General features: G+C 43.7%; 1 protein-coding gene across 1 annotated transcript in view; it reads left to right on the top strand.

Annotated features, from left to right (window-relative positions):
* LOC135526149 (ALK tyrosine kinase receptor-like) overlaps nucleotides 1–12,272 on the top strand; it is a 759,574-nt gene that overhangs the window by 726,353 nt on the left and 20,949 nt on the right. The window contains 3 exon segments of the mRNA XM_064954281.1: nucleotides 2,215–2,279; nucleotides 2,611–2,740; nucleotides 9,266–9,363. Coding sequence (XP_064810353.1) covers nucleotides 2,215–2,279; nucleotides 2,611–2,740; nucleotides 9,266–9,363 — 293 coding nt within the window.

The raw sequence follows: 12,272 nt of genomic DNA, 5'->3' as shown, positions 1-12,272 counted from the left end.
AGTTTAAACCTGGAGCCTGAAACACGGTTCACAACAGGTAAGAAGTAAAGTTTGAGAAATCTCACAGGTTTTGCATTTTTCATCGAAACAACATATATATATATATATATATGTATATATATATATATATATATATATATATATATATATATATATATATATATAAATAGAAAACTAGGACTGCTGGGCCTCGAGGCCCCTTCAAGCTAATGGCAGTCATTCTGACAGAAAAATTCTAACAGTGTAATTAATACTTGCATACAGTGCCTTGCAAAAGTATTCACCCCGCCTTGGCATTTTTCCTATTTTTCCTATGGATTTGTTGTTTTATTTGAATTACACAACATGCTTAACACTTTAAAGTTGCAACAAATTTTTTCTTGTGAAACAAACAAGAAATAAGACAACAAAACTGAAAAATTGAGCATGCATAACTATTCATCCCCCCAAAGTCAATACTTTGTAGAGCCACCTTTTGCAGCAATTACAGCTGCAAGTCTCTTGGGGTATGTCTCTATAAGCTTGGCACATCTAGCCGCTGGGATTTTTGCCCATTCTTCAAGACAAAACTGCTCCAGCTCCTTCAAGTAGGATGGGCTCTGCTGGTGAACAGCAATATTTACGTCATACCACAGATTCTCAATTGGATTGAGGTCTGGGCATTGGCTAGGCCATTCCAAGACATTTAAATGTTTTCCCTTAAACACTCAAGTGCTGCTTTAGCATTATAATTAGGGTCATTTTCCTGCTGGAAAGTGAACCTCCGTCCAAGTCTCAAATCTCTGGAAGACTGAAACAGGTTTAGTTTTTTATTTAGCTCCATACATCATTCCTTCAATTCTGACCAGTTTCCCAGTCCCTGCCGATTGAAAAACTTCCCCACAGCATGATGCTGCCACCACCATGCTTCTCGGGGTGATGAGAAGTGTTGGGTTTGTGCCAGACATAGCGTTTTCCCTGATGGCCAAAAAGCTAAATTTTAGTCTAATCTGACCAGAGTACCTTCTTCCATATGTTTGGGGAGTCTCCCTTTTGCCTTTTGACGAACACCAAACGTGTTTGCTTATTTTTTTTATCTAAGCAACGGCTTTTTTTTCTGGCAACTCTTCTGTAATGTCCAGCTATGTGGAGTGTACGGCTTAAAGTGGTTACGTGGACAGATCCTCCAATCTCCACTGTGGAGCTTTGCAGCTCCTTCAGGGTTATCTTTGGTCTCTTTGTTGCCTCTCTGATTAATGGCCTCCTTGCCTGGTCTGTGTTTTTGTGGGCGGCACCCTCTCGGGGCAGGTTTGTTGTGGTGCCATATTCTTATTGTGGTGCCATATTCTTTCAATTTTTTTTATAATGGATTTAATGATGCTCCATGGTATGTTCAAAGTTTCTGATATTTTTTATAACACAACCCTCATCTGGACTTCTCCACAACTTTGTCCCTGACGTATTTGGGGAGCTCCTTGGTCTTCATGGTGCCGCTTGGTGGTGCTCCTTGCTTAGTGGTGTTGCAGACTCTGGCGCCTTTTCGGAACAGGTGTATATATACTGAGATCATGTGACAGATCATGTGACACTGAGATTGCACACAAGTGGACTTTATTTCATAAATTATGTGACTTCTGAAGCTAATTGGTTGCACCAGATCTTATTTAGGGTCTTCTTAGCAAAGGCGGTGAATACATATGCGCACACAGCACTATTCCGTAAAAAAAAAAATATATATTTAAACAGTTGTTTTTTTTTTCACTTCACCAATTTGGACTATTTTGTGTCCATTACATGAAATCAAAGTAAAAAAATATATTTAAATTACAGGTTGTAATGCAACAAAACAGAAAAAACTGCCAAGGGGGGTGAATACTTTTACAAGGCACTGTATATGCTATCACAAAAATTATCGTTTGGTTGTGTTTATGAAGGTCTTAGGTGACATTAGAATACAATACAAAACTATTTCAAATAACACAGTAGTATTGCAGGAGGTGTTATTCGTGTTTTGTACATTCAGTGTAGATTTATTTAGGGGTGCATGACTAAAAATAGCAGAGTAGTATAAATAAATAATTAATGAGCAGTCCAAATGACTGCTTTAGCAGTTCTATTGTTAAGCATATGTTGATAAATTAGCCCCATTGTGTTGACTGCTCCCTAGTACTGTGAGACATTGTCTATGTTCTTTCTGAATGACCTCATTGTATGTTCTGTGTACGTCTAATATAGACACTCCCTGAGGTGTGCTCTGAGCAGGATGAGCTTGACTTTCTCATGGAGGCTCTCATTATCAGGTAACACACACACGTACACACAAACTCACACACAGTCTCACACACACGTACAAGCTTTTGGTTGAAGAAGTATTACAAACATGCTCCTACCATGGCAGACCATTCTTCCACAACCATGTAATACATTTTTATTTCTGACCCTCTCCTCCCACCTTCCCCGTCTCCCCCTCCTCCTCATCCATCACTTTCTATTTACTCCTTCTTCCTCCATTGTTTCTTCTCTCCTCCCTCCTCCTTTCCTCCCCCTCGCTCCTTGCTCCATTCCCTATCCTCCCTCCCCCTTTTCTCCCTATTCCTTCCCCCACTCGTTTCTCTGTCTCTTCCTCTGCAGTAAATTCAGCCACCAGAACATAGTGCGGTGTATAGGGGTGAGTCTTCAGGCCCTGCCACGCTTCATCCTACTGGAATTGATGGCTGGAGGAGACCTCAAGAGTTTCCTGAGAGAAACGCGGCCCAGACTGGTCAGTTGAGTTGCTTGCATGTTCCGTATATTTCAATTATAACAGTGTGTTCGTTAATAGCATTATTACTTTAGTTAACATTGTAGGTATTTTTGTGACATGAAAATGTTGCCCTAAGTGTCTTGCTCACAACAGCAGGAGATGGTTCCTTGGACCAGATATTTCTGAAATCTTGAAAAGTGTGTTTGACTACATTTGCCAAAATATAACAAGAAGGTACATGCACAGAGAGGACCAAATACACAAGCTACAATGTGTTCTTTGTTATTCTTGGTTGTGGGTCTATGCTTGCCATCATTAGGATAAACTAGCAAGTACCGAACAAAAGGTAATTCATTTTGTCCCTGCAGGGGAACACATTTTTGGGCTGTGGAGAACCTCTTTATATTGGTTCTTTGTATAGCCAATGATACTGTATGGTTCTTCATTACACTGCTATAACCAGAGGGTTCTTCATTACACTGTTAAACATGTCCCTGCTACTGGTTGTCGTGAAAATACAGTAAATTTTAGGAGCTGGATTAAGATATTATTGCTATACGTGACAGTATGCTGCTGTATTCTGATTAATTGGGGGTCAATTTTAGGATTTGAACTCCAAACCTCTTGGTTGCCAGTGAACTGAATTGCCAGTGACCTGAATTTAAAGATAAGAACCAATAGAGTTGGACATTCTGTAATTTGTCCCTATGGGGGAACCCTTTTGGGTGCGACATCGAACCCTCTCACAAGGAACCATGGTGAGGTTCTTTGTTTTATCCCTGTAGGGGAACCAAATTGCGTTCTGCAAAGAACCCTATCATGAAGAACCCTCTGGTTGCAGGATTTTGTCATATGTCCCTATTGGGGAACCCTTTTGAGTTCCATTTATAACCCTTTCATGCAGAACCTTCTGGATCCAGGTAGAACCAATGACAGGTTCTACAGTTACTATAGTAATAGGATACTAAAGATGCGCTTATGTCAAACAATGTTCGGTATGGCAGGTAGCCTAGTGGTTAGAGTATTAAACTAGTAACCAAGAGGTTGCAAGAGCAAATCCCCGAGCTGACAAGGTATAAATCTGTTCCTAGGCCGTTATTGAAAATAAGAATGTTCTCAACTGACCTGTCTCGTGAAATTTTCTTTTTTAAACGTACCCGGTACTGGTCGGTACCTTTAAGGGTGGGGTAAGGCCCCGAGGTAACTGTCCCCCACCCTGTAATTCTTACAGAAATCACTTTGTCACCATTTTTTCCCAATACCTTCTCTTGCCTCTACTAATCTAGCTCAACTAAAATGTTATCTGTCTCATGGGTTGCTCCACCTCAAAAAGTGCAAAAAAGGATTTTCCACACACCGTCTCAAGATTGCGGTGAAATCATTTCTGTAGTTGTTGTCCTTTAGTAGTGCAGCAATTCAACCATGAAGGCCTGATTAATGCAATCTCCTCTGAACAGTTGATGTTGAGATGTGTCTGTTTCTTGAACTCTGTGAAGCATTTATTTCGGGCTGCAATCTGAGGTGCAGTTAACTCTAATGAACTTATCCTCTGCAGCAGAGGTAACCCTGGGTCTTCCTTTCCTGTGGCAGTCCTCATGAGAGCCACTTTCATCATAGTGCTTGATGGGTTTTATGACTGCACTTGAAATTTTCTAGATTGACTGACCTTCATGTAATGATGGACTGTTGTTTCTACCTGCTTATTTGAGCTGTTCTTGCCATAATATGGACTTGGTCTTTTACCAAATAGGGTTATATTCTGTATACCACCCCTATCTTGTCACAAAACAACTGATTGGCTCAAATGCATTAAGAAGGAAAGAAATTCCACAAATGAACTTTTAACATCCTCCAGTCAGTAGAGGATGCATGGTTTCTCTTCAAAAATGCTTTCCTCTCCATCTTAAATAAGCATGCCCCATTCAAAAACTGTAGAACTAAGAACAGATATAGCCATTGGTTCACCCCAGACTGCACTTGACCACCACAAAACATCCTGTGGCGTTCTGCATTAGCGTTGAATAGCCCCTGCGATACGCAACTTTTCAGGGAAGTCAGGAACCAATATACTCAGTCAGTTAGGAAAGCTAAGGCTAGCTTTTTCAAACAGAAATTTGCTTCCTGTAGCACTAATTCCAAAAAGTTCTGGGACACTGTAAAGTCCATGGAGAATAAGAGCACCTCCTCTCAGCTGCCCACTGCACTGAGGATAGGAAACACTGTCACCACCCATAAATCTACGATAATCGATCATTTCAATAAGCATTTTTCCACTGCTGGCCATGCTTTCCATCTGGCTACCCCTACCCCGGCAAACATCTCAGCACCCCCTGCAGCAACTTGCCCAACCCCCCCCCCCCCCCGCTTCTCCTTCACCCAAATCCAGACAGCTGATGTTCTCAAAGAGCTGCAAAATCTGGATCCCTACAAATCAGCTGGGCTCGACAATCTGGACCCTATCCTTCTAAAATTATCCGCCGTAATTGATGCAACCTCTATTACTAGCCTATTCAAACTCTCTTTCGTATCATCTGAGATTCCCAAAGATTGGAAAGCTGCCGTGGTCATCCCCCTCGTCAAAGGGGCAGACACTCTAGACCCAAACTGTTATAGACCTATATCCATCCTGCCCTGCCTTTCTAAAATCTTTGAAAGCCAAGTTACAGATCACCGACCACTTAGAATCCCACCGTACCTTCTCCACTATGCAATCTGGTTTCCGAGCTGGACATGGGTGCACCTCAGCCACGCTCAAGGTCCTAAACGATATCATAACCGCCATCAATAAAAGACAGTACTGTGCAGCCGTCTTTATCGACCTGGCCAAGGCTTTTGACTCAGTCAATCACCGATTTCTTATCGGCAGACTCAATAGCCTTGTCTTCTCAAATGACTGCCTCGCCTGCTTCACCAACTACTTCTCAGATATAGTACAGTGTGTCAAATTGGAGGGCCTGTTGTCCGAACATCTGGCAGTCTCTATAGGGTTCCAAAGGGTTAAATTTTCGGGCCGACTCTTTTCTCTATAAATATCAATGATGTCGCTCTTGCTGCGGATGATTCTCTGATCCACCTCTACGCAGACAACACCATTCTGTATACATCTGCCCCTTCTTTAGACACTGTTCTATCTAACCTCCAGACAGGCTTCAACGCCATACAACACTCCCTCCGTGGCCTCCAACTGCTCCTAAATGCTAGTAAAACTAAGTGCATGCTCTTCAACCAATTGCTGCCCGCACTCTCCCGCCCGACTAGCATAACTACTCTGGACGGTTCTGACTTAGAATATGTGGACAACTACAAATACCTAGGTGTCTGGTTAGACTGTAAACTCTCCTTCCAGACCCACATTAAGCATCTCCAATCCAAAATTAAATCTAGAATCGGCATCCTATTCTGCAACAAAGCCTCCTTCACTTTGCAGACAAGAGTGCAGTGTGTCAAATCGGAGGGCATGCTGTCCGGTCCTCTGGCAGTCTCTATGGGGGTGCCACAGGGTTCAATTCTCGGGCCGAATCTTTTCTCTGTATATATCAATGATATTGCTCTTGCTGTAGGCGATTCCCTGATCCACCTCTACGCAGACGACACCATTTTATATACTTCCGGCCCGTCCTTGGACACTGTGCTATCTAACCTCCAAACAAGCTTCAATGCCATACAACACTCCTTCCGTGGCCTCCAACTGCTCTTAAACGCTAGTAAAACCAAATGTATGCTTTTCAACCGTTCGCTGCCTGCACCTGCACGCCTGACTAGTATCACCACCCTGGATGGTTCCGACCTTGAATATGTGGACATCTATAAGTACCTAGGTGTCTGGCTTGACTGTAAACTCTCCTTCCAGACTCATATCAAACATCTCCAATCAAAAATCAAATCCAGAATCGGCTTTCTATTCCGCAACAAAGCCTCCTTCACTCATACCGCCAAACTTACCCTAGTAAAACTGACTATCCTACCGATCCTCGACTTCGGCGACGTCATCTACAAAATAGCTTCCAACACTCTACTCAGCAAACTGGATGCAGTTTATCACAGTGCCATCCGTTTTGTCACTAAAGCACCTTATACCACCCACCACTGCGACTTGTATGCTCTAGTCGGCTGGCCCTCGCTCCATATTCGTCGCCAGACCCACTGGTTCCAGGTCATCTACAAGTCCATGCTAGGTAAAGCCCCGCCTTATCTCAGTTCACTGGTCACGGTGGCAACACCCACCCGTAGCACGCGCTCCAGCAGGTGTATCTCACTGATCATCCCTAAAGCCAACACCTCATTTGGCCGCCTTTCGTTCCAGTTTTCTGCTGCCTGTGATTGGAATGAATTGCAGAAATCGCTGAAGTTGGAGACTTTTATCTCCCTCACCAACTTCAAACATCTGCTATCTGAGCAGCTAACCGATCGCTGCAGATGTACATAGTCTTATCGGTAAATAGCCAGCCAATTATACTTATATAATTATACTTTTCTGCTCTTTTGCACATCAATATCTCTACCTGTACATGACCATCTGATCATTTATCACTCCAGTGTTAATCTGCAAAATTGTAATTATTTGCCTACCTCCTCATGCCTTTTGCACACAATGTATATAGACCCTTTTTTTCTACTGTGTTATTGACTTGTTTATTGTTTACTCAATGTGTAACTCTGTGTTGTCTGTTCACACTGCTATGCTTTATCTTGGCCAGGTCGCAGTTGCAAATGAGAACTTGTTCTCAACTAGCCTACCTGGTTAAATAAAGGTGAAATAAAAAATAAAAAAATAAAAAATACTCTAGAATGTTTTGAAGAGTGATCAGATGACATGCAATTAATTGCAAAGTCCCTCTTTGGCATGCAAATGAACTGAATCCCCCAAAAACATTTCCACTGCATTTCAGCCCTGCCACAAAAGGACCAGCTGACATGTCAGTGATTCTCTCATTAACACAGGTGTGAGTGTTGATGAGGACAAGGCTGGAGATCACTCTGTCATGCTGATTGAGATTGAATAATAATTGGAACCATTGTTCTTCCTCTGTCAACCATGGTTACCTGCACGTGAACACCTGCCCTCATTATTGCTTTGCACAAAAAGGGCTTGACAGGCAAGGATATGACTGCCAGTAAGATTGCACCTAAATCAACTATTTATCGGATCATCAAGAACTTCAAGGCGAGCAGTTCATTTGTTGTGAAGAAGGCTTCAGAGAGCCCAAGAAAGTCCAGCAAGCTCCAGGACCGTCTCCTAAAGTTTATTCAGCTGCGGTATTGGGACACCACCAGTACAGAGCTTGCTCAGGAATGGCAGCAGGCAGGTGTGATTGCATCTGCACACACAGTGAGGCGAAGACCTTTGGAGGATGGCCTGGTGTCAAGAAGGGCAGCAAAGAAGCCACTTCACTACAAGAAAAACATCAGGGACAGACTGACATTCTGCAAAAGGTACAGGGATTGGACTGCTGAGGACTGGGGTAAAGTCATTTTCTCTGATGAATCCCCTTTCCGATTGTTTGGGGCATCCGGAAAAAAGCTTGTCTGGAGAAGACAAGGTGAGCGCTACCATCAGTCCTGTATCATGCCAACAGTAAAGCATCCTGAGACCATTCATATGTGGGGTTGCTTCTCAGCCAAGGGAGTGGGCTAACTCACAATTTTACCTAAGAACACAGCCATGAATAAAGAATGGTACCAACACATCCTCCGAGAGCAACTTCTCCCAACCATCCAGGAACTGTTTGGTGACAAACAATGCCTTTTCCAGCATGATGGAGCACCTTGCCATAAGGCAAAAGTGATAACTAAGTGGCTCGGGGAACAAAACATCGATATTTTGCGTCCGTGGCCAGGAAACTTCTCAGACCTTAATCCCATTGAGAACTTGTGGTCAATCCTCAAGAGGCGGGTGGACAAACAAAAACCTACAATTTAAGATAAACTTCAAGCATTGGTTATGCAAGAATGGGCTGCCATCAGTCATGATGTGGCCCAGAAGTTCATTGACAGCATGCAAATATTGACTCTTTGCATCAACTTCATGTAATTGTCAGTAAAAGCCTTTGACACTTATGAAATGCTTGCTTTTGGCCACGACTGTATACTTTTTTTCTACTGTATTATTGACTGTATGTTTGTTTATTCCATGTGTAACTCTGTGTTGTGGTATGTGTCGAACTGCTTTGCTTTATCTTGGCCAGGTCGCAGTTGTAAATGAGAACTTTTTCTTAACTTGCCTACCTGGTCAAATAAAGGTGAAATAAATTAAAAATTAAAAATAGACCAGCATGGACCAGTTTGAAATGTATGCTGTTTTCTTCAGCAGGGTCACCACTGACAAAGAACCCCTGAATAACCTTCTTTTTTTTGAGTGTAGGGGTACTTTATTGAGTAGATTAAAATATTTCAGTCTGAAAGCTAACAGAAGAACAACAAAATTGTTTGGCTGCTCTGCTCTTCAGTACATCCATCTGTCTGCCCACCTGTTTGTGTCTCTGTATATGTCTCTCTGTATGTATGAGTCTGATCTCTCCCTCTCTGTCTGGTATGTCTCTATAGGAGCACCCCTCTAGTCTCTCCATGGTGGACCTGCTCAACGTGGCCAGAGATATCGCACAGGGATGCCAATACCTGGAGGAGAACCAGTTTATACACCGGTAGGCCTACTATGGTAGAAAAACATACATGGACTTACACTACAAGACCAAAGGTATGTCGACACCTGCTTGTCGAACATCTCATTCCAAAATCATGGGCTTTAATACGGAGTTGGTCCCCCATTTGCTGCTACAACAGCAGGGCAGAAATTTGACGAACTGACTTGTTGGAAAGCTGGCATCCTATGACGGTGCCATGTTGAAAGTCACTGAGCTCTTCAGTAAGGCCATTCAACAGCTAATGTTTGTCTATGGAGATTGCATGACTGTGTGCTCAATTTTACATGCTTGGCTGAAATATCCAAATCCATTAATTAGAAGGGGTGTCCACATACTATTGTGTATTTATAGTGTAAGTGTGTGCACATAGTATTCACATATAGTCAAACCAGCATAATATGCCGTGACAGATATACTCTTACTCACACACAAACTCATTTTACCCACTTATACATAACAGCACACATACGTGCGCACGCACACACAAACACACAAAGACACAGACCCCACATTCACACCCTCTCAAACAGTTGCAAACACTTTCTCAAACTACAACATCATATCCACATGCACTCACCGGCCAGTTTATTAGGTACACCACCCGTTCACAAAAAGTCACAGACACCCTGCACATTGCCCTATCTGGACAAGAGGAATAGCAATGTAAGAATGTTGTTTGTTGACTAAAGCTCAGCCTTCAACACTATAGTACCCTCCAAGCTCATAATTAAGCTTGTGCCCTGGGTCTGAACCCTGACCTATGCAACTGGGTCCTGGACTTGCTGACGGGCCACCCACATGTGGTGAAGGTAGGGAACAATACCTCAGCTATGCTGATCCTCAACACAGGGGCCCCACAAGCGTGCATGCTCAGACCCCTCCTGTACTCCCTGTACTCCCTGTTCACCCCTCCTGTACTCCCTGTTCACCCTCCTGTACTCCCTGTTGACTGCGTAGCCACGCAGTCAATCATCAAGTTTGCAGTCAACACAACAGTAGTAGGCCTGATTACCAACAATGACAAGACAGCCAACAGGTAGGAGGTGAGGTCCCTGACAGAGTGGTGCCAGAAAAATAAAATAACCATAACCCTCCCAAAACCCTGCCCCGTGGTCGAACCCTCAGGAGGCGTCACACCGTATACTCTGGCTGGCCATCGATGACCCAGGGGTAGGGATGAGCTTAGAAACAGAAGACTGTGAGACACAGGCTTAATCCTAGACACAAGGTAGGGTGAATAAGGAGGGTACGGGGATGGGAAAAGGACCAATGCAACGGGGGCCAGTTTGGGGGACTCCAACTGAAGGGGCAGGTCCCGAGTGGAAAGCAATACCCTATGTGGTAGCGGGGAGCAGGGGTCCAACGACGATCCGCTTGTAGACGATACCTGGAGTTGGTCTTGAGAATTGCCGCCTGAGCTCTTCTCCAGGTATGTCGACAGCAGCAGACAAACATCTGGGCCGAGGGTACGCTGACCTCCTGCTCTTGTTCCGGGAAGACTGGAGGTTGATACCCCAAAGAGCACTCAAAAGGAGAGAGTCCTGTGGCCGAACAGGGAAGGGTGTTCCAGGCATACTCCACCCAGACCAGTTATCGGCTCCAGGTAGTGGGGTTGGTTGAGACCAGGCATCTCAGTGTGGTTTCTGGGTCCTGATTTACTCGCTCGGACTAGCTGTTGGATTGGGGATGAAATCTGGAGGACAGGCTGACCAACGATCCAATAAGGGTGCAGAATGCCTTCCAGAACTGAGACGAGAACTGAGGACCCCGGTCGGAGACCACGTCCACCGGGAGTCCATGGATCGGGAAGATGTGCTGCACCATAAGCTGGGTCGTCTCCTTGGCAGAGGTTAGTTTGGGGATAGGGATGAAATGGGTGGCCTTGGAGAATCGATCCACTACCATCAGAATAACAGTGTTGCCATCAGATGGAGGGAGCCCAGTGACAAAGTCCAGAGAGATACAGTGCCTTGCGAAAGTATTCGGCCCCCTTGAACTTTGCGACCTTTTGCCACATTTCAGGCTTCAAACATAAATATATAAAACTGTATTTTTTGTGAAGAATCAACAACAAGTGGGACACAATCATGAAGTGGAACGACATTTATTGGATATTTCAAACTTTTTTAACAAATCAAAAACTGAAAAATTGGGCGTGCAAAATTATTCAGCCCCTTTACTTTCAGTGCAGCAAACTCTCTCCAGAAGTTCAGTGAGTATCTCTGAATGATCCAATGTTGACCTAAATGACTAATGATGATAAATACAATCCACCTGTGTGTAATCAAGTCTCCGTATAAATGCACCTGCACTGTGATAGTCTCAGAGGTCCGTTAAAAGCGCAGAGAGCATCATGAAGAACAAGGAACACACCAGGCAGGTCCGAGATACTGTTCTGAAGAAGTTTAAAGCTGGATTTGGATACAAAAAGATTTCCCAAGCTTTAAACATCCCAAGGAGCACTGTGCAAGCGATAATATTGAAATGGAAGGAGTATCAGACCACTGCAAATCTACCAAGACCTGGCCGTCCCTCTAAACTTTCAGCTCATACAAGGAGAAGACTGATCAGAGATGCAGCCAAGAGGCCCATTATCACTCTGGATGAACTGCAGAGATCTACAGCTGAGGTGGGAGACTCTGTCCATAGGACAACAATCAGTCGTATATTGCACAAATCTGGCCTTTATGGAAGAGTGGCAAGAAGAAAGCCATTTCTTAAAGATATCCATAAAAAGTGTTGTTTAAAGTTTGCCACAAGCCACCTGGGAGACACACCAAACATGTGGAAGAAGGTGCTCTGGTCAGATGAAACCAAAATTGAAATTTTTGGCAACAATGCAAAACATAACGTTGGCGTGAAAGCAACACAGCTAATCACCCTGAACACACCATACCCACTGTCAAACA

Source organism: Oncorhynchus masou, chromosome 32 (assembly GCF_036934945.1).
Source record: "Oncorhynchus masou masou isolate Uvic2021 chromosome 32, UVic_Omas_1.1, whole genome shotgun sequence".
In the NCBI taxonomy this organism is placed as follows: Eukaryota; Metazoa; Chordata; class Actinopteri; order Salmoniformes; family Salmonidae; genus Oncorhynchus; species Oncorhynchus masou.
The sequence above is the reverse complement of the archived record's forward strand: the minus strand, read 5'-3'. Positions and strand labels throughout refer to the sequence as shown.